Source organism: Diaporthe amygdali (assembly GCF_026229845.1).
Source record: "Diaporthe amygdali strain CAA958 chromosome Unknown NODE_28_length_639089_cov_64_968398, whole genome shotgun sequence".
Taxonomy (NCBI): domain Eukaryota; kingdom Fungi; phylum Ascomycota; class Sordariomycetes; order Diaporthales; family Diaporthaceae; genus Diaporthe; species Diaporthe amygdali.
The window spans coordinates 437,396-464,646 of NW_026517048.1; the positions used below are offsets into that span (position 1 = coordinate 437,396).

The following is a 27,251-nucleotide window of genomic DNA, read 5'->3' on the forward strand; positions in this document are numbered from 1 at the left end:
CCGTCTATACTGACCAGCTCGACGGATTACTATAAGACAAGCTCCCATGAAGTGTGCCCCTTGTGTTCTCTACACTTTCCAGTTTTTTAAAAGGTTCCAACAAGTTGACACAAATTATGACATACAATCGAAAGAGATGCCTACGCCAATTTCAAAAGGCAATTACTTTTCGTACGATACATCGAGCTTAGGACCCCGATAGTTGACCCTTTGCCATCATTAAGGGTTGGGTCTTGTTCATTCTACATATACCGCCTTTCATCAAGTTTAGGTTCTAGACACCCATATATCATATTATGCTTGAAATGAAATTTTCTATAATGATTCATTGCAAAGAATGCAAACGACAGTTCTGTTTGTAGTAAACAAATGTATTGTAATCTTCCACAACCAAAAGACCAGCTCCTAAGTCAGTCTGCTTAGCCGTGCTGCCGAAGAGGACAGACTATACTCGTTCAAGGCTTGGCTGGACTCTGCTCAATGGCTTGATCAAAGTATAACAGTATACAGTGATTCAAACGCTCTATTGTCCACAGGCGGCGAGTCCAATATCAATATGTGACTTAATAATCTTCCCTGTTGCATACGAAACATGTGCCTGTTACCATGATGCATGGATGTTCGTTTATTTTACGCAAAACTTTTGCAACTGCTCTAATAAAACCGACTAATTCACGCCCAACATTGTGGCGGCCATGGTCGTGTTAGGGTACCACGTCGAGTTCGCCACCGCCGTCATTGTTACCGTGCCGAGGTTTCGTACCCGTCGATCCAGCCGCCCCAGGAGACGGAGAGGAGGACGATGATGATGAAAACCATAGCAACGCCAATGGAGACCGCCATTCGGGAGGGGGGAGCGATGACGACCCAGGTGACCCGGACGACTCGGACGACTCCGATGACGGTAGTGATGACCGCCGGCATCATCTTGGGGATGGGGCAGGGCAGAGGCATAGGCGCCATAGGCGGCATAGATGCCTCAGGAGCCAACAATATCTCATGCATGATGAGTTTGAGTGGATGTTGACTGCGCTAGGGATTGTACTGTAAATCGTTTTGGCTGGTTCTATATTGTCGCTTGGTTTGTAGTGATTTCCGTTCTTTAGGCTATGAGCTCTGGCGTACAGATTCCGCAGAAGATTGTGGAAGGCTGTATTTATTCAAGCTTTAAGTTCTGCAATCGCTTCACGTTGAGTCGTCTCTGATTGCGTCTATTCCTCACTCAATTTTAAGAAAGAGAGTGCTTAAGTGTGTGATGACAACAGGATATATCAAGCCTCTGTTTTTTCTCTTCTTTTTTCACTCTCCTTTCGTGACCCAAGAAGTCCAGATATCTTTTTCAGAGCCCGCCTTGCCTATGCCCATGCTTGGACTTTGGGTGGTGTCGGCTGTATCATCAGGCTGCATTTCAAGTAGGGTAGGATCAGGTAAAGAGTTCTATACGCCCGAGTGGTATGATTTCTCATGTTTTCCGGGCTCGAGGTCGCCTTGATCCGCGCCGGATTTTTCACAACACTTCGATGGCTCTCTCCTGCTGCGGACTTCGGTAAGTCAAGTCATGGGGTCGAAGATCTTGGCCATGGCAGGATAATAGACTGAAATCTATGGTCAACATAATATTTTGTCCTCCTTGTTCATATCTCCGTCGTGCACGTTCGTATTCAAGATGGGGAAGACGAAGCAGTGATTGTAGACCTCGAGGCGGATCTCTCCTGGCAGCGAGTCAAAGCGGAAGGGCTTGAGTTCCTTGCGCTTGCGACTTGGGCGATGTCGTTTTCGTACCATCTTGCGTGGGTTCTTCCTTCGTGCCATCCCGGTTCAGCTCAGTGGTGTCACGGTTCTGATTTCACGGGATACAGAGAGGAAGTGCAGAAATGGGAGGGATGTTAAAGTGGTAGTTAGAGTCTACTGAGCGCCATCTGTGGCGATGTGTACTTCATGATCTGATGATTTTGAGCGTTCAACGAAGCTTGCTGAGGCACCAAATAGGCGGGGGGGGGGGGGGGACCATTTCGGAGATAAGCTCCTCACAATGATGGTAGTCGTACGGACGTACAATATGATGTAATAGGGGTGAGACATGCAGCAATGCTGTCCAAGTCAAGCAGCAGATTTCTAGTGCGGCATCCAGTGTGCCATCTTGGTACACATCATGTTTTCCCTTTGAGAGACTTTTACATGGAACACGGATGAATAGCAGTGTAGTTGATTCCTCTTGCTCAAAGATGATATTGCATTGTCGGGTTGAGTGCACAATATGAGGGAGCATGGCCAGGCAAATTGAGGTACAGCAAGTGGTGTAAGTCGTGTGTTGTCGAGTTGAGAGGTGAGACATGGGCACAAGGCGGCAACATTCTGGGGTGATCCTTCCAGTGCCTGCGGGCCTTACCCCACTGCAGGGTTCAGCTTGGTGGGCACTTGATGGATCACCAAAATCCTCCGCCAAACTTAATCTGGGCTGCCGGTGGGGACCTAGCGTTAACCACCCGCCTTGGATATGAAAGCTTCAATTGTTTGAAAGGTTGCAATGCGACGACTGTGCCGCGCTGTTGGGACAGACAGCCAGACAGGACAGGAGCAGGAGGTGCGGGAGGATTCAGCCCCGATGCACGCCCACACACCCATCCGTGCTGTCATGAGTTTCAACCGTGACGGTTGGACGGCGACGGGTCCTTCGCGTTACCGGTGCTCGGTTGGTGCAGGCATCGACATCCTGTGACCGCTCTTTTCCATTCGAACCATTCTGCATCCTTCCATGCGGCACAGCAACTCGCTTGGGAGCGAGCCCCTTGGGACGGACCCTTTGTGTCCATCAAGCGGCGTCTCGACCCAGATGTGGCTGTCCCACCTGTACAAAGAGGCTCCATCTGACCGTCAGCTCGACCTCAGCCTTGTCCACCAACGCCATTCTGAGGCTCTTCCAGTCCAATCGAATGCGCCGTTCTCGTCATACTGTACGGGCCCAAGCAATTTTCTTCGTCTGAGACCTTTTTGTGTCGCAACTCCCTGTCTCTTGTTGGTCCTCTTCCAGATATGCTGACCTGGCTTTGGTTTCCGACAGATAGAAAAGATCCATCATGACCGCCATTCTCGCCTTGACGAGGCACTGATCCTACGACCAAGTTCTCCGTCAATCTTCCTTTCCTCTATACTGCCGCCAGCCTGATCCTCCCTTTCAACGGCAGCCAATTTCCGTGGTACACACTCTTTCCGTCTCTTCTCCGCAACACCCCGTCAACATGGATAGCAATGACATTGTGTCGATCGTGGCTCTGGTCATCTCGGTCATTGCTTTGATCGGTGCAATCTTGCAACTCCTCCAACAATACTATGCCTCAGCGATAGGGTACTCAAGTTGTGGTGAGCGGGTGATGGGACCCTGGGCCGGCACAAGGAGGCGGATCTTCCGATGGTCAGAACTTCGATTCGAAGTGCGCTTCGAGGCCCCTGTTCTCTTCGTATGTCCACCGGGAAATAAAAGGGGACCCGTCCCCAAGGAAGAGGTCAGGTTTCTTCAGGGCACAGAGCAAAGCGAGGTAGACACCTTGTCCTTGCCACTTGCCAGGACAGAGCAGGACAGGCACAAGGCGGAGCAGCAAGAGGCGGGGAAGCAGCACAGGTCGTCCAAGCTCCACACGCATGTACACACCGCGGACAATGAGCGCGCCACCTGGGCAGTCCTGCTGCAGGCGTTGCAGCAGATGGAATACAAGAGCCACGAGTGGGAGGTTGACATGCTGAAGCAGGACGTGGCACGCTCCGGGCCCAAGGCTGTGCTCCCAGAATCGGTCGCTGGCTGGGAAACGCACACTGCCGTAGTCGCCCTACAGCCAAAGTTGAAGAGTTGGGACACCATGCCCGATGCACTCAAGAAGCCCTATGCGACCACAACCATTTGCCATATCGTCGAGATAGCAGCAATGCTGGGCCTGCACTGGAGAGAGTTTGACCGTTCCAACCACAAGTACCTGGCTGAAGGAAATGGTTATCTGCTCACTGGCCATGAGGTCGACGACTTGGGGATCGGGTTTAACTTCCAGATGTACGGAGGCAACAAGTTCGAGCAGAACCGCATCATCCCAACCGATGAGATAAAATTGCTGGCTTTTGGAAATGTGTCCACTATCTACAGACCAGAGGCAGGCAAGGACGGCAAGATGCCGTACGACCACGAGGACCCCAAGAACACCTGGGTGCTGCAGTTCGGCAGCACGACGGAACTGGTCGAATCGCTCACCCACTTCGGCTGCAACTCCAAGACGACAAATTACTTCCGTGATCCACAAAAGAAGCATGCGCATCTATTTCCTGGTAAGCAGCGCTTATTGCAAGCAGCACTTGGCATCCACCTCTTTGCTAATTCCTGCGTCCAGTTCCCTTCGAGATCCTTGGCATGCTTGCGAAGTCAATGTACATGCCCGACACGTACTATCGCTACCTGCCCAACCCAACAACGTACAGTTGGAATAAAAAGAACTTCTCCCTCCCCAAGCTCATCCTTGAGTTCAACCGCGCCGTCAACGACGACGATATCGCACCAGAGACCGACCACCTGCTTCAGTTGCAGAAATGGGTCTACGACGTGGCCAAGCACCTTGAGACAAAGAAGGCGTGGCGCGACGACAGCGTGTTCCCGATGGTTCTCCTGAAGGCGCTGCACGAGGCGATCGGCAAGTGTGACAAGTATCTAAAGGACGAAGGCTCAGACCTCGTGTCCTTAGTCATCCGCGAGCATGTTCAGGAAGTCATGCGCCTGCTCAATACCCGCGCGTCGTCCAGTGCTACTGGTGGCGCAGACAGCGGTGATGAGTCTACGTTGTCCTCGAGGGAGAGCCAGACGTTTGACGAGCTCAACTCGGCTGGGCCTGAGGAGAAACAGCAGAAGTTCATGGACATCTACTTCACAACCGTCGCGCAGGCCGTGACGCGCAACTGCCACGAAGTGCTACGCAAGAAGAACAGCACCAAGTACGTGCACTCGCCGTCGCAGTCGAGGGTGGACCTGCGGGACGGCGTGGCGGACACCAACGGCAACGACGATGCGACCATTGTGCGCGACAGCGTGGGGTCGGAGCTCAGCAGCCCGAACCTGAATGAGAAGGCGGACCAGGCGACGGTGCAGATGCAGCCGAGGCGCTCGTCGACGCCGCAGCTGCTAGTGACGCCGACGCACCCGCCCGACGGCATGGCGCGGCTCAAGAGGATGTCGACGACGCTGCATGAGCAGCTGACGGGCAACGTGTGGTGCACGCTTGTATTCCGGATGCTGTGCTGGCTGCTGCTGCACGACTTCCACAAGAAGGACGTGCAGATCAGCAAGAGTGAGCTGTACGGGAGTCGGCTGCCGGTTTACATCGCTTAGGAGGGTGTTCATGCATGCATGAATTTTGGGGCATATACTAGGGGCGTACATGGTGGAGAAGTGCATTTGCTGGGCATATGATATATGACCTACGATCTTGAGCGTGCATCTGTCTGTATCTACAGACTATTGTTTTTACATACGGAGCAGTTAAATACCAGCTTGGGCTCCTGAGCGCTATCTAGTCACGATTTAATGAGTTATATAACCACGACATTTTGAGTAGCTCATCCGGAAAGTGTGCGTATCCATTCACTCGTGGTATTTGTAATTGGTGGTGAGGTTGAGCCCTCGTTCGACGAACCTCGTTGTTGATCTTCCTCCCACTTTCTGATGCACTGAAGGGGTCTCCATGCGTGTTCTGCAGCTGACAGCCCTATCCTTGTGTTCCAGCAGCTCCTAGCAGGGAGTGAGCTCTTAAGCAATGCTCAACAGCTGCCCAGGCCTGTCAGTCAAAGCATGCTTTGTCCACTGGTTCATTGAGATATGTTTGCCACTGCGACTAGTGGTGGTGGTTGCCTCTCAAACCGAAGCTCTGACTTGCCCTTGGCCAATGACAGAGGTTACTATCAGCTGTTGTGACTATATCGCATGAACTCGGTTGGTATATGGTGGCATGCTATAGCCTTCTGCCGTCACCCCAAACTTGGAACTCCAGGTGGAATTTAGAAACGCAGCCAAGCCGTTATTGAGCTCACTGGAATCCACCATCCCACTGTGCAGTGTAGACAGGCTGCAGTACACAGATACGTTGCCGACAGTTCCGACCTCCTGGAACCAGGTCACGGGATAGCTGCATAAGGCGTGGGGAGCTGCTGCATGCAGGATGAGCTGGAATTCCCAGGGGAAGAATCCGAGTTGGTATCTGGGAGCTGCAAGGCCCCGCCCCGCCCTGGGCAGACTGGGCCAATGGCCGCCGGGCGGCTGGAGCGGCTGCATCCATGGAGTTTCCCGACGGCGTTGCTCGATTGGCGCCAGGGCGGCCTCTTGGGCGGTTGTCACAAGCCTTAAATCAGTTAAATCAGGTCGAAAGGCGGCACAAGGTTGGGCTGGTCTTGGGGCTGTCCGGGAGGCGATCCCGGGAACTAGAACACTGTCGCCTTCATGCATTGGCTGAATCTTGACCACTGACACATGCGAGGGGGAGCGGGACAGACAGGGAGAAAAAAGGAAGAAAGAAAACGGCTGATGTGTCTCTGTTTGCTTGTTTCTATCTCTTGATCTCCCTCTCTCACCTTCGATCAACTACACAGCACCACCCTCACTCAATTCTTCCTCCTCGTCTCGTCGAAACTAAAAGATTGTGGATTCTGTTTCAGATCTCTGCACTCCGGGAGAATCGATATCCAGTGGTCTACTGCGTGGGTGGGACTCGCCACTACTGCAGTATACGCACACACAGTACTTACATAGCGCAGAAAAGGGGGGCTCGCAGACCGCCTCTTCGCCGTTTGACGTCTGTCGACAGAGTGACTTCAGGAGGCTGGACACCGACCTTTACAGCCCTTCCTGTTGTTTCCGAGGGCCTGGATTTATACGCACTTTTTCCTTCTTTTTCTCGTCAACTCATTTTAGATCGGTAATTGGCTCTGGATAGTCGGCCTTTTTTCTAGGACGGTGTGAGGGATATACTGGTTGTCAAGATGCAGCTCACAGAGACGGTCACTATCATCAACAAGTCGGGCAAGATCATTGGCAATGTGAGTATCCCAGCTGTTGTCCCAGTCATACATGGTCGCTCTTCCAGCCCCGAGTCAAACGGTGACCTCCCGTGCTGTTGTTCAACCCCGCCGTCAAACCCACAATCCGGTTCCCAAGAAAGACCCTCCTCTACTCGTGCTGCACACCCACTCACACCCGGGGATCGACTACTGACAACGGGATGTCCCCCCACTTGACAGGGAAAGCACATTGTCAACATCTTCAAGGAGGCCAAGGCAGCCTATCAGGACAAGAAGGCCTCTCTCAAGGCCGAACGCGCCGCTGCCGCCGAGCTGCGACCTGGTATCAAGAAGGCCCAGACTTATGCCGGCCCGGCCCCGTCCCAGTATACCTATGAGGACCAGGTTTACGAAGTGCCAGAACGCAGGCACTTCCTCTCATACGAGGAGGGCAGCTACTACACCCATGAGCCACGCTGCATAGATGAAGGCGACCGCAGGCGGTCCATTGACGATGCGAGGACTGAGGCGAGGTCCGTCGCCAGCTCAAAGAGGAGCCACGGCAGCCACAGGTCTCACAAATCTCACAGGTCCAGGAGGACTACGCACGACGGTGATGATGCTAAGAGCACGCGCCCGCCCCTGACGGCGAGCAATCTGCGCACCCACAGCGAGGTGTCGTCCAGCGCGCCCAGCCAGATCACCGCTGTCTACCGCTCTCCCTACGCCGAGACGGCCCCGCGCGACAGCATGATGATGAGCAGGCCGAACCTGGCGCGCGCCCCGACCGCGCCGCCATCCACGATGATGACCATGGAGCCAGCCCTCGTGCCGCGCCAGAGCTCCGCCATGATGCACCACGTCGCGTCCGAGTCGGACCTGTCGACGATCAGGCCCAGCCAGCCACCACCTGGCGAGAAGAAGAAGAAGAAGAAGGAGATCGACATGAACCTTGCCTACGGCAACATCCCGCCGGACCTGGCCTCCCGCACCGACCTGGGCCCCGTCACGCAGGCCGAGGAGGAGCGCGCACGCATCGACGCCGAGTTAAAGAGGCAGCAGGAGGCCCGCACCCTCATGAACCGCATCGACACCCTCCTCGACGAGGCTGAGGCCGTCCAGCACTCGGCCACCAGCATCATCGACCACCTCCAGCGCAAGCCCGAGGCCGCAGCTGCTGTCGCACTGCTGCTTGCCGAGCTCAGCACCCTGCTCAAGACCCTGGGCCCCGGGTTCCTGAGCGTTGTCAAGGGTGGGTCCCCCGCCATCTTTGCCCTGCTGGCCAGCCCCCAGTTCCTGGTAGGCGTGAGCGTCGCCGTAGGCGTCACGGTGGTGTGCTTCGGCGGTTGGAAGATCGTCAAGCGCATCAAGGAGGCCAAGGCCGTCGCCGCCGAGAAGGAAGCCAGCGCGCAGGCGTTCGAGATGCAAGACCAGCCAATGCCACGGAGCGGGCAGTCCGGCTTCGAGGCGGGGTCGAGGTACGGGGCGCCGGGCCCCGGCAGCGAGGACGACGCGCTCGTGCTGGAGGAGGAGCTGAGCACGATCGAGACGTGGCGCCGCGGCATCGTGCCGTCGGACGTCGACGACGAGGACCTGGCCCGGAGCATCGCCGAGAGCGCCGACCTGGAGCTCATCACGCCGGACGCGGCGCGCTCGGTGCGCGACGACGGGCGCTCCATCCGCACCGTCAAGTCGCACCGCTCGTCCAAGTCGCACCGCAGCCACCGCAGCCGGAGGACCGAGGATGGCGGCGACGACATCGAGGTGCCGGAGCGCAAGAGCAGCCGGGCCAGTAAGGTTGGTACAGATGCCGCCAGCGAGGCGGGCAGCGAGCGCAGCAGGAAGACGTCCCGGTCCAAGGCCACTACTGTGCGGACGAGCCAAACCAAGGCCATCGAGGACGGTAGCAGGCAGCGGGAGGAGGACTCGCTCGAGTCGGTATTCCAGCCTTCGCTTGGGAGCAGGAAGCCTAGTCTGCTCAAGACGCTGTTCAAGAAGAAGGCTCGCGAGGATGGAAGGGAAAGCGTGGCTGTTTCTGTTGTGGCTTGATGAAGCTTTTCTTTTTAACGAACATTGATGACTTTCCTTAGGGTCTTGTCTTTTCCTTACTGCATATGCATTGGCTACTGGAGTGAATCACTGAGAGGAGAGGAGCTCAAGTGCTGAGCTAGACTTTCTTTGCGGCTACAAGGCACATGATGATTACATGATTTTTGGGTAGATTTACGGTCAGAAATTCATTTTTCTCCTTAACATATGGCTCTTCTGACGATGATAATAATTTGATCCTTCTTGGTGGGACGGTGGTCACCCACGCAGCCAAACAAGAACGATATTGATCGAAATTCTGATTTGTATGGCCTCTCATGGAGCACTCTACAAGCTCACAGAAAGGCACGTGAATTCATCATTTGTGGTCAGTGTCGCTTTTTGACTTTTTGGCGACTTCATGAATGTACGCCGAGACTGCATCTTTCATCCGTTTGTTGTGACTTTTCTTCCGCTTGTTTGCGACCTTTCATCCGCTTGTTTGCGACTCTTCACTTCGCTCGTCAAGCAGCTTCGTCGACAAGCAATCCTCCCAATCCCCTCGTCGGTTGACAACCCCTTCAAGACAACAATGCCAACGTACGCAGAACGTGCCAGGGCTCTCTGGAGGTCGCTGAGCGCCGCAGACAAACAACGAGTTTATGGCTTCCTCACGGTTGACGGCAACGCTGGCTGGAAATTTGACTCCGAAAACGTCGCCGAACTATGCGAAGCGCACCCCGAAATCCCCTTTGCCCTACGAGCCATGATCGCTGCCGACAGAGGAGCCGCCTCGAACAGAAACTCCGACGTATGCCTTGGCCGGGCGTCTGAAATCTTTGAGCACGCGGAGGTTGTAGCGCGCACTGTGGACAATCGCTTTGGCGAGGCGCTCCCTAAAGATGCCTACAAGGATGTCCAAGCCAGGTTGATAAAACGTGGTAAACTCAGAGGATGGCAGGCTGTGCCGGTGGAGACCATCAAGCAGATCATCGACCTTTACGCATTTAATGCTACAAACACACCCCCTGATCCCGATGGAGCTCATGGTGGTGAATTCGTCCAGGAGAAGTTGAGAATGCTTTGGGAGAGAGGAAAGCTGTGGTGCGCACCCCAAGATTGTGGCCGCGTGCAGCGTCTGCTCGACAGAGTCGAAGGAGAGCTCCCATCAAACATGAAGCCCACCATCAAGGAAGAGGATTACTTGGCCAAAGAGGAGGAGGCTTCTGTTGCTCTCTTCAAACGCGACCTCGAGAGTGCAAAGCACAAGGCGGCTCGGCTTGGGCGACAAAAGGAAAATGTTGCCGCTGCCAATGAGATCAGGTGCTTAGAAGACAAGCTCTCGCGATGGGAAAGGACGAGGCGGCGTCTTTGTGAAGATCTTCAAGTCCACGAGGCCAAGGCGAAATACCTGCGCTGGGGTGGTCGGCCTCTAGGACGTTTCGACCCCTTCGACGAAATTCAGCAGGCGTTCCAGGACATCCAAACGAAAGATGACGGCATATTCATTGAGCACGATTAGGAGTCAGAGCTAGCGGTCGTGGTTTTCGAAGACTGGGGCGAATGGATTGCCGGGAAGCAGCACGCCATGTCTGGGGCTACACTTGCCAGTCAAGGTTCAGGCGAGGATTCAATACGCCGATTTGTCAAGCTGAACAGGCTGCCTAGTGAGCTGAGGGACTTGATTTGGAAATTCGCAGTCCGTGATGCGCTGAACGAGGCTGCTAGGTCGCTGCCAGATGACATGATCAGGGAGTTTGGTGCCGCGGCGGCGGGATACCATCAGTCCGGATGTCGCTGCCATTCCTTCTGGAGGGAGCTGCGGCCTCTATTGACGGCTTCCAAGGAGTCACGAGCGGCTACCGCCAGGTTCACGAAGAGTTTAACGAAAGACGACGGCAACGTTGAGGGTCAAGATATTGTCCACTTTTGAGGTGAATTCGACGATCGCAGGTAGCAGTCGGACATGTGGGGGCGAAATTCTGTTGTGGAGGACTTTTTAATGTTGTAAAGTTGGTTCAGATCCTGTCAAATGTATTACATCCCATACGAGAACCTTCGTGGAGGTATTGAGCTCCAGCAAATTACATTATTGTTGGCGGTGAGGCACCACGTTTTGTTCGTCGTGAAACACGAGTAGAAAAAGAAGCCCAATCGTAGAAAGGATCAATGGACAGAAAACGTTGGCGAGGTATGCTGTCTTCAGTGCAAAAGTGCAAAATTTCAAAACCTCGATTGGTTGGGCAAAGGTACATAGGGGGAACGCATCACACACCAGACAGCAGCACGCCCTCTTGGCCGAGTTGGTATGGCGGGCAACAACTCTTCCAGCGTTATTCGCAGTGCGAAAATAGGTTGGCTGGCCAAGACGGCGCACGCTGTACGTGATTCACTCGACCTGGTACCTTGGAGTGATTTCACGCGACGCGGTGCTAAACCTGCCTGGCAGCGCATCACAGAGAGTCCTACCGCCCTTGGAATCTCTGGCGTTGAACCAGATGGTAAGCGGATGCTGAGGTCTGATACCCAAGGGCCGAGGTCTGTCTTGAACCGTGTTGATGGGGAGGGATCTGATCCCGAAATCATCGTGTACTTTCTTTCTTTTTTCACCCTCACCGCGCGTCCCTCCTCTTTTCTCATCTCTGTTTCTTTGGACTTTTGGGCAGATTGTGTAAGATTCTTCGATACCATTATAGATGCCTTGTAGAGTAAAAGTGTTCCTAATGAACAAGTCGGCTACGCACTTATTTTTTTGCAAAAGCCATGAAGGTGATTCGAACTCAAGGGCGAGGTAACTGTTCCAGCCAGATGCTGTCAGGTCTGGTTGAGTTTTTCGTGACCTTTAGTCCTGGCTGGGTGGTAATTTAAAACGTCCCATCAAGGGCAACCCAAGGATGGAGTGTAGATTCAGCATACGAGTTTCTTCCATTTGCTTAACGTTTACGATTGCTACCCGTTTGTCATGTTAAATATCACTTACTTTCCTCCGCATCGAAGAACAAATCCTCATCCTCTTCAAGCAAATCATCTTCACTACCACGCAGTGTTTCCACTGATCGTAAAAGCTCCTCAAACGCATTTTCCTGTATCTTGTCCGTCGCGGGTTTTCTCATAAATATTTCCCTTGGAGTGAGCCCAGATTTATTCCTCTCGTCAACGTCAACACCCCTCATGCCAACCGCACTGAAAATGGACATCGTCTCAGCATCCCCAAGCTGTGCGACTAGATGAAGAATATTCTCCCCTGGCAGTTCGGGTAGGAGATAATTGGCTCCTCTCTCAAGCAAGAACCTCAAACAAGAATGTTGGTTCTGCAGCAGCGCAGCAACAAGGGACGTATGGCCAACGCCGTTGTCAGCCTCGATGTCGGCGCCATTGTCCACCAAGAACTTGAGCACGTCAAAACTGCCCCACCACGCCGCCAGCGCCGCTGCAGGTGTGTCATTAACGCCTGGCTTCAGTGCCCTGGAGTCGACGTCGGTCCCGGCGGCGACGAGGCGCTTGGCCACTTGGACACAGTTCGTCCTGCAGGTCCAATGGATGGGCTGCCATCCGATCACGGGGTCGCGGTGGTTCAAGTCTGCCCCGTAGCTGGCCAGTGCCTCGAAGCAAGATATTGCGTCCGGGTTCTCGCCCTTCTTGAGGCAGAGGGATAGCGGTCGGACGCCTGTCAGGTTGTTCAGGTCGGGAGCGGCGCCGGCGTCGAGGAGGGCGCGCAGGGTGGTGTCGTCTTGGCGAACAGCGGCCCAGTGGACTGCTGTCATCTGAAAGATTGCGTCTTTGTGGTCGAGTTCCTCTTTTGTGAGGGTCCTGACGAGCTTGTGGATGTCGCCTTGGCAGATGCCTACGACTACTTTGCTGAGGTGGGAAAGCTCGAGGTCATCTAGGTACTTCGACGTAGAAATCAGCTCGCTGAACTGTCGGAGCTGTTCTGCATTATATCTGCCAGAGAGCAGGTTTAAAATGAAAGAACCGCCGGCAGACCTCCCGTAGTCGTCGACCTGATCGAGATCGGAACCTTGTTGAAGTAGGAATCGGGTAGATTTGATAAAGCCCAACTCTATCGCAATATGCAAGGGGCCCCAGCCCGAGCCAGGGACAACACAGTTGATCGCGTCTGGGTCAAGCTTAAGACATAGCTTCAGTGCCTCTAGGTCGTCTGTCTTGACCGCGAGCATGATCGTGCCCGGGAAGAAGTCGATGCGTCTCTTAAACACCAATTCGAATCTTGGGCTTCCCTGGACTGTTTTGCTGAACGTTGCTGATATGGCATAGTATACGAACCAGCCCGGGAAAACATACTTGACTTCCAATGAGGTTCTTCCCTGTTCAAGGCAGTTGATAGAATTACACTGCGGTCCCTTTGCTGGCTGGCCCGAGTAGCCGATGAAAAGCATCCCGAGAAGCCCACTCCGGAACCAAATGTGCTGAGCTGGCCGCGAATGACATGCGCACGGGCAGGCTGATGAGCATGTTGCCTTTCTCCGACTCTGCATGACGAAACTGACGGGTGATATGGCCCCAAGTGCTTTTGCGCCGGCATGGAGGCTTGTTGCGACTGCTGGAGCAGGAGCCACATTCTTCGTTACAGCATTGCCTTGGCGTTTTCTGGGCGATGAAGACTCCGCGGGCTGCACAACTGTGCTGTTATCAAACCCAATCCTATGCCCATCGATCCTCTCCAAGACTTTGGCAACGCTATTCTTCTGATCTTCCATATCGGTTGCTGTCATATGCTTATGATTTCCGCGTTCCACGAAAGGTAATGCGAGACCCAGCGCCAATTCTCGACTTGATGGCCTATCATGCCTTTCCTTTAAAATTTCTTGCTTTGTTTCCACTTTGATCTTGTGAGTGTCGAGCTCCATGAGTGACTTTTGATTCCTCTCTTTCGTGATCCCGTGGATTTCCTTCAGATCAAGCTGCGTCTGAGAGGTTACGCTGTGGCTATTACATCAGTTTCGGCCGAATTTAGGAAGGATACGGTACAATTTACGCCTTGTGAAGCAGGAGGCAACTATCCAATTTTGTCCTTACATCCCTCAAGCGGTCCTTGAGGCTTGTCGTATGTCCAATCTTGGACAAGACTCTACATCGTGTTCTAGCATCGCGCGCCTCCAGCAATTCTGCTACCAGGACTTCAACTGTCGTCAGGAGTCGACATGCTTCGGCCAGAGGGCGTTCAAGGTCTGCAAAGAGCTCAGCATGCTCCCTGCTATGACCGGATATCGTGGACTCGCTGACTGCTTGTACGTTGTCGAGAACAATAACGAGATCCGAGAGCTCGTTGTGAAGGGCGTACATGAGAGGAGGGGTATCATTCCATGATTCAATGACAGCATTCGTCTTACCACAGAGGCTCATGCCGGATTCCATAGCGCTCGTGACACTCGCCATGTTCGCGCGAAAATCCATCGTTGCATTTTGAACCTTTTGCCCTGTTCAAAGTAACAGAGTTCATTGTGGTTTTGGTTGGAAGTCGCTGAGACAATTGTTTTCCCAAATTCGATCTTCGGAGGGGATCAACGCCTCTTTTGTGACCGGTCAAAACTTATCTACGTCAGGATCTGGGGTCTAGGAGCGGAGTCTGCACACCGGGACGGTACGTGGTGGTAGATATCTAGTTCATCAGATACCTTCACCTATGGCCCCCAAGAGACGGCTAAGTGTAAGGGATAACCCAAGGCTCATTGGACGAGCTAGAGTCGCGTGCAGTTTAGCCTGTAAAGATTATATTAAACAACGCGCCCCTTACACCCCTAAGATAAGATGATCCTTCCCGCGCTGCGCTGTGCGTCTTGGACGCGGACTGGTGGTAGCCTTAGTGTACTGCAGAAACAGACGAAGGATCTAGCTCCTTTCCCAGTTTCCCCAATGCCAATTCCGCTCTCGAGCGTTGCATTGCCCGCTCACTACCAGGATATTCCCCTCTCCGCAAAATTCGAACACTAAAGAGAGACGATGCACTTGTATGTATGCTTTCTGGCGACTCGGGTGCTTGGTAATCATAGATCCTATTTCGGTTGTTATAAAATCGCAGGTTGTAGTAAAGCTTCATAATTATCTCGTGGGTTTGAAGGCTAGTAAAACGTGAAAACCGACCTCTGCCAACATACAGGTATAAATATAAAATTAAGAGATTCGCAATGATTGATTGTAGAATGCACATCAGAACACATCATGAACGTCTGGTCATATTGTCTAGAGGGCACAGGCCAGGGTTTTAAGGTCATGGAGAAGTCCAGACATCTCTTCACAAGGTAATAGAAGATAATGGAACTCATTGCAAAATGTAAGGTACTGACAAATGAGCTAATTATGAAAACACCATTCTTGCGGAGCTGGAAAATACAAATCCTCCTATTGAGGACCAGATCCAAGCAGATGTTGGTCAACAAGACTCTGGGCGATGGCTTCTGGTTCGCACGCGTGAAGGAATCATGGCCGCTGGTTGCTTGGCTCAGGGATTTCGCATCGGATCATCTTCATACGACGGGCATTCACCAGCCGGTTAGAATTTGTGGATGGCCTGACTCGCGGCGGCGGAAACTCTTAGTTGACCGGAGCAAGCGGGCAAAATGCATTAGCATTATATCAATTTCGCAATCATTATTTGGTATATCATCCAGCTGTCCTGATCAATCCGTCCCGAGGATTGCCAAGATGTATCCTGTGCCGCCTTTGCGCTGCAAGCTGCAGCCTCGCTGTTGTCTTTGGCTCGAAGCGTTGGTGGTAAAAGCTCGGCCGGTGATTCCAGCTGTACGAGAATCTAAACATATGTAGCAGAATTTTACTGAATCACCCGGGCTATAGACGTCTCGAACATTTAAATGTTACGGTTTCCGGTGCTTAGCTGATGATTGTTCGAACTCGAAAGTCATCCGTTCATTAGATATGTTGGGATTCTTGCGTGCCTAATGATATGTCTTCTGAGCCCGATGCGGCCTCCATGGAGCATTCGTTCAATGCTGACAGAATAAATTTGAATTATTGCGGTTGTGTTGCCCAGTATCTCCATGGAAACACGACCTCCTATCCAAGCCGTCTCCGCTTAACTTAGACGATTGGTCCAACATTTCTCTTTTCATGACATAGTGGGAAGCCTCTGTCCAAAGCTGCGCGTTGATTTACGCGAAATCCAGTCCCGAGAGTCCCAAAGCTTGGCTGCAGAGCGAGTACCATCCGCCGTCTTGGCGGGTGAGCAGGTGAGCGCGATAAGACCCAGCCCACGCGATTTCATACCAGGACACAAAAGCCAAGCCCGGAGAAAAGTCGACAATGGGAAAGTCATGTGTTCGACCGAGTTCCGACGTCCTTGATAAGCTTAGTACGATTAAGCATATTTTTCGAACAGCCGGAGGTGCTCCACTATGATCTCGCCCGCCTGGCAAGGTCGAGTTGAAGTGTATCCAAGGAAATGAGTGGAACAAATACTTGACAGTGGTGGAAGTTGAGAAAGATAGGAATATCCGCCAATGGCATCTCAGTCAGCAATACGAAGTGAACGCGGCTGTTGTTTTCTAATGTCAGCTCGTGGACCAGGCCGAAGAGAGTGCACAAATTTGGCTAGCATAAATACCATGTGTTCTTCATCGAGAAAGCAATGCTTGACAGTTTCAACCCTGCCAGTGATTCATAGCCATAGAGCGACCGAGATTCTACCAGCAGCTTTGGTTCCAACGAATTCACCATGACCGTCTTTCCAACTCAGCTTCTCGCTCTGGCTTCAGCCCTTCCTGTGGCCCTGGCATGTCTGGGCTACGAGGGCGGGCTGCCTACACCCACAGCATCACATTCGATCTCATCTCCTATCACAGTGAAGTCGGGTGAGGTTTTTGACTGTGGCTGGGCCAAGTACGATCGCGGCTCAGGCGCGTGCAAGGACGGCGAGGGCGGCGATGCCGACGCTGTATTCCTGGTGCAGGCCGGCGGCACGCTACAGAACTGTATCATTGGGAAAAATCAGATGGAGGGAGTCCATTGTTTGGGTGCTTGTACCCTCAACTTCATCTGTAAGTCTCGTATTCCGCACCAAAACTGGAGTAGCAGACGCCATAATTCGGACCCCTGAGACGATGAGATATGTTTAATGCTAACATTCTGCAGGGTTTGAGGATGTCTGCGAAGATGCCATCACTATTGTGAGTCTCCTCTCCATAACTTTTCTGTAATACTTCAAGACCATGGTTTCCTGACCACATCCACAGAAAGGAGATAAGGCCGGCCAAGAATCCTGGATCGTTGGAGGTGGAGCATACAAAGCGAGTGACAAGATTGTTCAACACAATGGCTGTGGCACCGTGAACGTAAGTACTTTGAATCAAGCAGTCTCAAGGCAAAAGACTCGCACGTGACCCGAATCTGAAATGGAAACAGATCATCAACTTCTACGCGAACGACTACGGGAAAGTCTACAGGTCGTGCGGAAACGTAAGAAACCATCCCCACTCCAACTCCTAGATCCTCGTTCCAGGCCCACCCGCTGACTATCTATATTACAACAGTGCTCCAGCCAATGCAAGCGCAATGTCTACATCGAGGGCACCACAGCTTATGGTGGAGGAGAGGTCTGCGGCATCAACTCCAACTACGGTGATACTTGCACCCTGAAGAACGTCTGCACCGACGCCGCTCACCCATGCACCTTGTACAATGGTTGCAGCAACAGCTGCGAGCCATCAAAAGTTGGTTACTGCTCAGGTTGAGAGTCCCAGCGTCATTTGCAATGATCTGTTTGATGAGATGGCATATTCTATTCTCGGCAGCAAATCCTATGAGAATCCGGTGGTTGCTAGCCAAGCATTGCGAGCAGTGCGGGAATGTTTGCTAGAGCCTCCCTTTGAATCTAAAATTCCTCACCAATGTGACTTCGAATGTTCATGATGCGATGTGCAATTTCCGCAGTTCCCAGGCAACCAATTTCTGATCATCAATTCGAATCGAAAGCCCCTTTATTTGAATGGACGACAGGACTTAAATATACGAACAAACTCGGATTGGTGGTGGCCCGCTCTTTTTCTCCGATTCGTTGCACAATTATTGTAGATCGCTGGTCATGAGGGCCAGAAGCCAGTTGCTTCGAATACTGTCATTGCAGCTTGATCAACTTCCAATATTTTCCTCTCCAAGGCTCTTTGCACGCAGTTGACTTCTTTAAATCGCAAATTAATCGTGAAAATGTACCCCGATTTCCCTTAGAAGCCGCTACCGTATTGTGCAGACTTTACGCCTTCTCCAGCTAATCAGCCCTCGATCAAACTGCGTGTACCATTTGCGGAAGTTGGCAACGATGCCGAATTAAAACAGTGAAGCAGTAAGACGACAGTAAGCTCCTAAGGAAGGTTATAATAATCACTGCATGTTCCATACTCGATATCTTTCCATTGAGCACAATATATCAATGAATGCCGAGATTGAAACATGGTTCCTTCTAGTTGCATATTCACAAACCTTTTGTACACGCAAATGTGCCCATATCGCCGTTCGCCAATTCTCTTCCCCTTCGATGCTCAGGTGTATGGAGTAGGGAGAATATTTAGTTGCCCCCGCATAAATCATGTACGTAGCATTCAAGCAACGACAAGAATCTACAAAAAGAAGTCTACAATTCAGACTCTGCGGAGCTAGATCTTGTTACTGCCTCACGATAGTTACTCTCGTCTATAATCATCGGCAGCAAGCGAGCAGGAAAATGTAGATTTCAATCCGATGGAATTTGCCCACGGTCTATCAACTCGAGCTCGACTATCTCCATCTGCCTAACAAAACAATCAATGAATAACAGCTCTTGGGGTGTTTGGGTATCATCAGTCGCGCCTTATTCTTCAAGTTTAAACATTATGGGAATCAATACCAGGGGCAAACGCTATGAGAATCCAACAGAATCATATCTCATCATACAGAATTCGAGCTGAGTTCAAGCTCAGATACTGCAGCATCTTCTGCTGTATCCTTTTGTAACCGGCTACTGCTCTGTCCAGAACCGAGTTCCTGCCTCGTGTTCCTCAGGTTCTTGTCCGTGTTGCGGTTATTGCCCGAGTTGAAAATGTCTCCGGGGATCTTCAAAATGTAGGATTGTCGAGAACGAGAAAGTGATTTTCGTGTGGAGACCCATTGAACAAATGGCTTGATGCCGCTTAAACAAGCACAGAATATTGCCGTTGTGAGCTCGGCATTGCTCCATATAGCTACCTTAACGTTGTCGTCTGCAAAAGAATATGATCAGTGATTTGATGCTTAAAGGTCTGAGAATGCTTTCTTACATGTCACATCCGAGGTTCTAGCGACAGTAATTATACTATCCAGTCTCAGAACAGTGATCAAACACACTCTGTAAGGGATGTTAGTGGCCTTTCTCCTCGAAATTGTTCATGACGATCGATACTGACATGATTCCAATACAGAAGACACCAATCACAGCGATTTTCTGCCTCATATTCATGTTCAATTGGAGAACCGTTGGCACAGGTATGAGGAAGATGATGACATCAGTGACGATGTTGATGCCCGAGTGCGCGAGCCAGAGTCCTTGCCTGCTGATGCACCTGTCTGTGGGTGAAGGCTTCCAGAACCCTGATACAGGAACGCAGAAGAAAATCGTGGCGAAGACCGAGGATATCCCATAGCATATACACACGCCGACCATAACCCAGCAGAGTCTCGTGACTTTCTTGCCGACTAGGAAACGGAGGAATTGGAGTAGGATCGACGTCTTGATAGCGGCCAGTGATACGGCATAGCAAAGAATGCTTGCCCACAAGTACTGCACATGATGGGTGACGGTCAGTATGTAGTCTCATCTTGGTTGCTGTGATGATTTGTACTAACCATGAGCACTTTGGACAGGTCTTCGAGCGGCACTTCTTGTATTGGAACACCCAAGCCGTATGGTAATTCTAGGGAATGATCAGTGTCGTGCCTTAAAATAAAACTGAACCTGACTTACGTGCGCAAACAAACACGGTGTATGCTAACATGCCCATCTATTACACCTCATTAGCCTCCAAACAGTCATATCGAATGCAGAAATGGTTCATTGACAATCAAGAAGACTCACCAATGCGAGAATAAGCACAGCATCGTCGTGCCTCGCCAATTTGATGATACGAACTCGGGCGTATAACCTTAAACCCACAGACGCACAGGCGATTAACGAGAACGCTACCGAGGTGCCCACTATCGCGTTGAAGGTCGACTGTGGCGCCATCGGATCGTTGAGACCGTCGAGAAGGTTACTGAAGGTTGAGCTTTGTCAAAGAAACCTCGCATAATCGAGTTAGACATTGATGAGTAGGATATCATGAACCGAAGGAACTTCACGTTTACAGGTCGCTGGAACGACGACAGAAAGCGCTTCCTGATAGAAGAGCGAGACCGACTGGTCTTCAGCTCTCCTTTACGGTTTCCTTTGTTCGCGGCATTGGTATCAAATAGCACACGCGGCCAAGCCACATCAATTTGATCGACCGAACTAAAAGGTTCATCGTTGCCCCTTGCAGGGCTCGAAGATCAGCACGGCCTGCGCTCTGGGCACCGCAGCTACACCAAGCGGGCCGAAATCTTTTTGCCAAATCCTGCTTGCTTCCAAGGCTTGAGGACAGATTCAGTAGTGTCTAACCTTCTCGGTGTCATTTTTACTGCTGGCAGGTGGTAGAACAATCCCGTGACGAATCTACAATGCGGGAATCGCTAGCCATTATTCCCGGTAGCGAGCAGCCGGGGCAGCATTCCGGCTGATACTGTAGTACCGCTTTAGATGACAGCTGCAGGAGCATGGCCCTTTACGTCGCGCCTCTTCATGCAATGCGAAATGCCTAGCGAGGGTCCCCAGGAGCTTTTCGCCTATCGGGGGTCAATGTGTAGACCTTCCGGACCCATCCAGGTCCGAGCTTTGCCAGTGCGCAGAGCTATCACTCTGTTCCAATCCCGCCATTCATACACGACCTCTGCGCATAGCTGGAGATAGATGGCACATCTGAAAGGAGAAATATCAAAAGGAGGCTGATACTGAAGCCTTTATCGTCTCGTTCATCTGATGTGTTTCCTGCGAACTGCCGGGCCAATCAAAGAAACAACGTTGATATCTAGGGTACGGTCTCCTACGTCCACCGCCATTAAATCTTATTCCATGACAGTTGAGGTTTTGGACGGATTGATCAGATTTTGTTAAGACTTCGGCTACATCCGTAGAGACCCTGTTTTTAACGTGGTGATCTCTGGCACGCTATTGTTGCGATGTATTGAGCCTTGGCAAAGTATCTGAAAGCCATATTCGTGTTGTACGTCCTCTATCATCCCCTGTAGCGTAACACACCCACATACGGGGAAGGTCCCGGGGCACTAACGACGCACGCGCGAAGTGGAGTTCGCAGGAGTATCGAGACTAAACCCGCCGGGTGGCTTTCAATAAGGTTGGGCGGAGCCGCGGTATCCTTAAGAGAATGCGATCTAGCAACTATCGAGCACACTCCTGTCCTGGGTATCCATGTCCACGTAGCTTTCGGCCGATATATTTTTGATCGCGGTCACTGGTTCGCTTTTCGGTCAAGAATAACAGTCGACATCCCAGTGATGCAGGCTCGAGGCAGGCTAAGGCATGACATATGAAATATATAATATACATCACTTATATGAGCTTCTTTTACCATTGCCGCTGATAGGGCACTGGCGCATTGCGATCCCTGAAAGAGCCCGGCGATTCATTATACAGCGCCCATTCACATGGCAGGATCATATACTGTACGTATGTACGGGTCTTGCCTTGCCGTCTCACGAGCTCCGATCCGAAGCGTCGATTCCCGCACGCTCTACTGCAGGTCCTGCTGCTCACGGATACCGACGATGTGGCCTGAAACATCATGAGAAAGCCGCAGCCCACCCTCCAAGTTAGGTGGCGAAAGCACTTGAGGTCGGATATGTGTCTCATACACCGCACCCGCGCAGATAGGCTTCGGACCTAACCTGGATCAACCCCGCCAGATATCGCAGCATCTCCTACACTTTGTGGTCACGGGTCAAGCATTTTCGCAAGCGGGGTCTATTTCTGGGGAGACAAGGCATTTTGATCGATAAATGAGGCGGTTGATCCCGTGTGATGGGCCGAGTAGTATCAGAGAACAGGTGGCAGGCAAGATATTGAGATGGTACCCCTGTGAAGGCTTCCCCTTTTGATCGAACCCCAGTCGAAGGTAGCTCCAAGATAGTGGACCCTGTGCTATCAGATCCCGTACGTCGATCGTCTTTGCTTTTCTCCACTCGATTGGGGATCTGCTTTGCTTGGACTAGGCGAAACACCATCTGGTGGTAACAACCGATGACAACGAGGTTTGTCAGTATGGCATAGTCAATCGGCTTGGTGTGGAGTTCAAAGGTCTGTGTTGTGCGTACCACCGTCCAAACCTGGTTAGTCGTCTCAGAAAGGAGGACGAGCGGAAAAGTCCAATCTCCTTCGAAGTCGGCATCATGCTTAGGCATATCCCAGGAGGGTTGCAATAGAAAATGCCTCGACACGGCACACGAAGTGCCGTTTGCACCAGATCATTGAGGGTATGGAATGGCGAGGGCGAGGGCCAAACTTGGAACTCATTCGAAGCAAACGCGGAGTTTGATAGGGCGTTTTCTGAGCATCGTCAAAGATGTCGGAGTAGGAAAAGGGCGCATTGGGCTTTTTCTTTCTGTGGATGTTCAGGAAGGTTTAATGGAAATTGAGGGCTATACTTTCTTTCTTTTCTCCAATGTAGCGAATCCTTTAATAGCGGTTATGACTACGATTAAATCCTTCACTTAGCTGCTAATGGACATCGTTACTGATGGTTTTCTCCCTAGCTTTCCATCCAAACTGCCCCCAAAGTCCGAAGTCCACACCGAAGCACTCCCGGAGTCGTGAATAATCTCCAGTCGTCCATTCAAAGATGTGAAAGTTCTGCATCTTAACGATTGAAGTTTGAAGTTCGATTCACGTAAAGTTTGTCCCAGTTCGCGATGAGTTCATGCCATTTCAAAATCTAAATGAGTGACAGGAACCACCGTCCGCAGAGATCAGCGCAGGGAACAGTTGGGCTTTCTGGGTTGCCAGCTCTTCGGTACTTTGACTATAGTTCTGTAGCTGTAACAGTATTGTTCAAAATATGCTTCTTTTTATGCATTTGTACTATGTACTAGAATTCATGGAGAATATGGAAGATGGTGTGGAACTTCCCGGTGCTGCTTCAAATATCTACTGGCTAGTGTATCGCTTTCACCTGAAACAGCGTAGATCATTCAACTTTACTCGCTTGACTGAACCTATTGGGGCAATTTTGACTACCGAGCTCGGCTCATTACTTTCGATTTTGATTTTACCATTTGCAAGTCGCAAGGAACCGTGGCGTCAGACTTCACCACAGGGCATCGGCCTCAGCTCCTGTTGGCCTTTTGTCACAGACTGCTGGAAGGTATGGGAGGGTGAGCTCGATGATGTGAATTCAGCTGCCAAAGTGAGATTTTCAAGCTTGGAAACGAGGCATAGGGACTGGAGCACTGCAAGTGTGAATCAATTGTGATTCTCTGACACCGATGGGGAAATGGGGCACTTGAGTATTCCCACCTCTCTCGTTTCTTTCACCCATCGATTCAATGCCATGAACAAATATAGTTGGATTGAAGTCGGATTTAAAAGATTGCTAGCTTTCCTAGTTCTGCGTCTCTGGCTTGATAGGCTGAGGTCAAGACAGCTAAGGAAGGGCGCTGTAGGCCTACGATCAACAATGAAAAAGCGCAAGCTTGGGGTTTTGTTTCATCGGAACATATTCAAATGGTCAAAATGTAGAGTTCAGATTTGAATTGCTAAAATATCAGGGGTATATACGAGCTCCAAAACCATAGGAGCCACGACTACCACCAGAGCCTCAATGAAAACCAATGACTTTGAGCCTACCCGACTCTCCTCATAAAGCCGTCGAGAGCCTGGTCATGCAAGCTCAGCTGCATCGTCCCACAGTTCCTCATCTTCTGGGTCATACGCCACATCTCCAGTACTGCCGGCCGGATCCTTAACCAGACTGGCTTTGCTCGGTGCAGGTACCTCGATACTACCCAGTCCCTCAAGGACGCGCTTAGCCTTGTCTGTGACCGCATTCACAGCGGCCGTCTCGGCACGGATCTGATCCAGGCGGGTCTGCATGGTTTGAATGAGGCTTTCCCTCGCCTGATGGGGCCGGTACTCGTTGATACCGTGGTGCATGTTGAACAAGATGGTCTGGATGTCGCCCGCCTTCTCATTTATTCCCTCGGGGTTGATACTAGCAGCACCGATGAGTTCCAAGAAATTGAGCAGGACAGATTTTGCGAGCCGTTTCAGATTCAAAGCCCGCTCGCGGTTTGCGTCTGAAGACGAGTGGTTGGCCGGCGTGGTTTGGGACGCGCTGGGCACGAGACGAGGCACGCCCATCTCCTCGAGGGTGGGCAATTCATCTTTGAGCTGGGCGATCTGTTAGCAGCTGGCCTACTCAAAAGCAGGATCCTTTTGAGACTCACGGTGAATCGATCGCCATAGAGCTTCCATGCACCTTCCGCAGGCTCAGGCGGTGGCTGTAGATGTCTGAGGTCCACTGGGAGGTCGGGTATGAGGGTGACGGCCTGCGTGTCGGCTTCTGGGTGTTCCTCGTGCCATTTCTTGCTGAGGTCGTCGTAGCGCGAAATGTTTTCAGGTGTAAAGTCGCGCCAGAGAAAGTCAGGAGGATTGGGATACGTGGATGAGATGTTTGGAGGCTGATGCTGTGATGGGTCTGCCATATTGTCGTCTGCCGATGGGTGCTTCCACCGTGCGACTGAAGTCAGTCTGATGTGGAAGCAGGAAGGCTGAGGACCGTAGGCGGAGGCGTGGCCGTAGTGGAAATGAAAGTGAGAGCCAGGGTGGAGATGAGGTTGAGGTTAAGGGCGATGAGAGAAGAGACGTCTGTATGTCACCGTTCCCACGAGGGAGGCCAAGGGTTCAGAGGCTGGCGATCCATGCGCCTCGCCGGTGAACCTGGGCTCTTGATTGTCGCGGTAAGTGGAAGAGGCGTCGATTGTAATGCTGAAAGCAATTCACATCACCTTTCGTCGTCGACTTGCCAAAGGGACGTCAGTTAAGCGAAAGTCAACTCCACAGGCGTACAGCTGAAGGAGTGACGTTCGGCTCCAGCAGTCAAAAAGATGCCTGCCGGGTCTTGTCTAGGTCCTCGGTACGTACCTTGGAGCTACCCTTGTGCGGTGCATGGGCGGTGGGCAGCGAATGGCTCCACCTCTGCTTTTGCACTGTGGAGCGTCGAGAAGCATGAATGAGACGAGACGATCAAGACCTCTCCTTCCTCAGCAGACCAACGCCTCTATACGTCACGGACAAGCAGGTGGATGCGGTCATTGGATTTGTGACGGCATTCTCTCTGATTGAGTGCCTGGTCGTGAGTGAGCGAGCATGAGCGGTGGCAGCGACTGAGCCGCGCAGAACAAATACGCAGGGAAGCAAGACTGTTTCCTCGACAAACAGCGACAACAAACGACCTCGACCGGCACTGCGCCCTCTTGCCCCTCGCGTCTGTCACCAAGCCTCGATCCGAACCGTCCAGCGATCCCAAGACTCCGAAATGTCCGACGCCCGCTCCCTCCTGCGCCAGCAGCGCGCAGCCCGTCGCATCAACCACCCCCATGCCTCCTACACCGACACGGGCAAGCTGACCTGCACCGTGTGCCACGAGCCGCTCAAGAGCGACGCCCTATGGGAGGGCCACGCCCGCAGCGTCGGCCACCGCCAACGGCTGCTCGCCCAGCAAAAATCGAGACAGCAGCGGCCGCAGCAGGCCAGTCCGCCGGCCAGCACGACCGGCGCCAATGGCAGCGGGCCCGAAAAGTCTAAATCCGGCAGCACGGACACCCTGAGCGACGAGGCGCTGCTGGCCCAGATCATTGGCGGGCCAGGGGCCGCAGGTGCAGGTGCAGGTGGAGGACAAAAGCGTAAACATGGGGACACTGACTCCGATGTGGAAATGGACGATGTGGATAACGCAGAAGAGGACACCATACGCACAAAGAGAAGCAAGCAGGACATCAGCTCACCGACAGCTCCCTCCTCCGCGGCTGCTGCCGCCATGTCCAACACCGCCGCACCGAGCGGCAGCAGTAACAGTAATGAGAAAAAGGACTCGCCAGCGGACGTCGATGCGAGCAAGAAGACGCCGCCATCCTCTACGCCCCCAGCCCTCACGCGCCGGACCTCGGGGACTCCATCACACGGCGTAGAGCTGCAGATCCCTTCAAGACCAGCGACTCCGAATGCAAACGGGGCATCTGGGGGCTCGACTCCGAGGACAGCCCCAATTGGGAGGAGCCCACTTATACCACAGGAGGGCCAAGGTCCAGGATCCGCGACAACATCGGCCCCAAGGGCATCATTCGTGACGGCAGCCACAAAGCCGACAGGGGCAACAACCAGCACGGCGGCCGAAGAGGACGAGGACTGGGCCGCCTTCGAAGCAGAAGTCGTCAACGCCCTTCCACCACCACCACCAACGCTCCCGACCGCCGCCGCCCAGCCGACAACATCAGGACCAGCAGGCTACTCCGCCGACGCGGTCATAGCCGCCGCGCCGCTGACGGCCGAACAGGTCGCCGCCAAGTCGCGGGAGGAGGAGCGCGAGGGGCGGCGGGCGCTCGCGGAGGCGCAGCTCGAGGACGAGAAGGAGGAGGCCACGCGGGCGCTCGAGACTGAGTTCGAGGAGATGGAGGAGCTCGAGGCCCGCGTCAGGAGGCTCAAGGAGAAAAGGGAGGCCATCCGGCGGGGCAGCGTGCCTGCCGCCCCAGGGGCTGCGGCGGAGGGCGAGGATACCAAGTTGGAGGTGAACACGGAGGAAGCTGGAGGAGCAGCAGAAGCACGAGAAGAGGATGATGACGACGAAGAGGACGAGGAAGACGAAGAGGAGGATGATGACTGGGCAGGTTTCAGGTTTAGAGCGTAAGGGATGGCTGTTTGTGAAAAGCATTGCATGCATGGCCTGGCGATGGGTCGGTTCAAGGCGGTGGCTAGCATCTCTGGAGGGCTTTTTTTTTTCTTTCCAACACTGGCGTTATGGGGGCACGCTGTTTGAAACATATGGTCGGTTTATCCCAATGTATACATAATGTATGCGATCAATGATGCTGCGTGGGCAACTTTATCAAGACCACAATTCTTTGGAACGTCCAAT

The 27,251-nt window shown here is 52.5% G+C and overlaps 12 protein-coding genes across 12 annotated transcripts; 6 read left to right on the forward strand and 6 right to left on the reverse strand.

Annotated features, from left to right (window-relative positions):
• Window positions 1-741: 741 nt before the first annotated feature.
• On the reverse strand, window positions 742-1,005 carry J7T55_014846 (uncharacterized protein; the record flags this gene model as incomplete). Its single annotated transcript, XM_053131828.1, has 1 exon — window positions 742-1,005. The coding sequence occupies one exon, from the start codon at window positions 1,003-1,005 to the stop codon at window positions 742-744; it is 264 nt and encodes an 87-aa protein (XP_052990206.1).
• Window positions 1,006-1,437: 432 nt separating this feature from the next.
• Window positions 1,438-1,785, reverse strand: J7T55_014847 (uncharacterized protein; the record flags this gene model as incomplete). Its single annotated transcript, XM_053131829.1, has 2 exons — window positions 1,438-1,541; window positions 1,614-1,785. The coding sequence occupies 2 exons, from the start codon at window positions 1,783-1,785 to the stop codon at window positions 1,438-1,440; spliced, it is 276 nt and encodes a 91-aa protein (XP_052990207.1).
• A 1,454-nt stretch (window positions 1,786-3,239) lies between these two features.
• Window positions 3,240-5,362, forward strand: J7T55_014848 (uncharacterized protein; the record flags this gene model as incomplete). Its single annotated transcript, XM_053131830.1, has 3 exons — window positions 3,240-3,458; window positions 3,519-4,311; window positions 4,374-5,362. 3 exons carry the CDS (start codon window positions 3,240-3,242, stop codon window positions 5,360-5,362), a joined length of 2,001 nt encoding a protein of 666 aa, XP_052990208.1.
• Window positions 5,363-7,005: 1,643 nt separating this feature from the next.
• J7T55_014849 (uncharacterized protein) lies at window positions 7,006-9,072 on the forward strand (the record flags this gene model as incomplete). Its single annotated transcript, XM_053131831.1, has 2 exons — window positions 7,006-7,062; window positions 7,264-9,072. The coding sequence occupies 2 exons, from the start codon at window positions 7,006-7,008 to the stop codon at window positions 9,070-9,072; spliced, it is 1,866 nt and encodes a 621-aa protein (XP_052990209.1).
• A 571-nt stretch (window positions 9,073-9,643) lies between these two features.
• Window positions 9,644-10,573, forward strand: J7T55_014850 (uncharacterized protein; the record flags this gene model as incomplete). The annotated part of the gene is made up of 1 exon (XM_053131833.1): window positions 9,644-10,573. The coding sequence occupies one exon, from the start codon at window positions 9,644-9,646 to the stop codon at window positions 10,571-10,573; it is 930 nt and encodes a 309-aa protein (XP_052990210.1).
• Window positions 10,574-10,639: 66 nt separating this feature from the next.
• J7T55_014851 (uncharacterized protein) lies at window positions 10,640-10,984 on the forward strand (the record flags this gene model as incomplete). Its single annotated transcript, XM_053131834.1, has 1 exon — window positions 10,640-10,984. The coding sequence occupies one exon, from the start codon at window positions 10,640-10,642 to the stop codon at window positions 10,982-10,984; it is 345 nt and encodes a 114-aa protein (XP_052990211.1).
• A 1,039-nt stretch (window positions 10,985-12,023) lies between these two features.
• On the reverse strand, window positions 12,024-14,466 carry J7T55_014852 (uncharacterized protein; the record flags this gene model as incomplete). Its single annotated transcript, XM_053131835.1, has 2 exons — window positions 12,024-13,979; window positions 14,089-14,466. 2 exons carry the CDS (start codon window positions 14,464-14,466, stop codon window positions 12,024-12,026), a joined length of 2,334 nt encoding a protein of 777 aa, XP_052990212.1.
• A 2,275-nt stretch (window positions 14,467-16,741) lies between these two features.
• Window positions 16,742-17,756, forward strand: J7T55_014853 (uncharacterized protein; the record flags this gene model as incomplete). The annotated part of the gene is made up of 5 exons (XM_053131836.1): window positions 16,742-17,063; window positions 17,158-17,192; window positions 17,259-17,357; window positions 17,428-17,481; window positions 17,556-17,756. 5 exons carry the CDS (start codon window positions 16,742-16,744, stop codon window positions 17,754-17,756), a joined length of 711 nt encoding a protein of 236 aa, XP_052990213.1.
• Window positions 17,757-18,945: 1,189 nt separating this feature from the next.
• Window positions 18,946-20,257, reverse strand: J7T55_014854 (integral membrane; the record flags this gene model as incomplete). The annotated part of the gene is made up of 6 exons (XM_053131837.1): window positions 18,946-19,256; window positions 19,314-19,381; window positions 19,440-19,813; window positions 19,879-19,946; window positions 19,997-20,033; window positions 20,108-20,257. 6 exons carry the CDS (start codon window positions 20,255-20,257, stop codon window positions 18,946-18,948), a joined length of 1,008 nt encoding a protein of 335 aa, XP_052990214.1.
• A 1,600-nt stretch (window positions 20,258-21,857) lies between these two features.
• Window positions 21,858-22,524, reverse strand: J7T55_014855 (uncharacterized protein; the record flags this gene model as incomplete). Its single annotated transcript, XM_053131838.1, has 3 exons — window positions 21,858-21,929; window positions 22,012-22,044; window positions 22,198-22,524. The coding sequence occupies 3 exons, from the start codon at window positions 22,522-22,524 to the stop codon at window positions 21,858-21,860; spliced, it is 432 nt and encodes a 143-aa protein (XP_052990215.1).
• Window positions 22,525-23,998: 1,474 nt separating this feature from the next.
• On the reverse strand, window positions 23,999-24,822 carry J7T55_014856 (mediator of rna polymerase ii transcription subunit 7; the record flags this gene model as incomplete). Its single annotated transcript, XM_053131839.1, has 2 exons — window positions 23,999-24,508; window positions 24,565-24,822. 2 exons carry the CDS (start codon window positions 24,820-24,822, stop codon window positions 23,999-24,001), a joined length of 768 nt encoding a protein of 255 aa, XP_052990216.1.
• A 527-nt stretch (window positions 24,823-25,349) lies between these two features.
• J7T55_014857 (uncharacterized protein) lies at window positions 25,350-27,023 on the forward strand (the record flags this gene model as incomplete). Its single annotated transcript, XM_053131840.1, has 2 exons — window positions 25,350-25,472; window positions 25,530-27,023. 2 exons carry the CDS (start codon window positions 25,350-25,352, stop codon window positions 27,021-27,023), a joined length of 1,617 nt encoding a protein of 538 aa, XP_052990217.1.
• Between the last annotated feature and the right edge of the window lie 228 nt (window positions 27,024-27,251).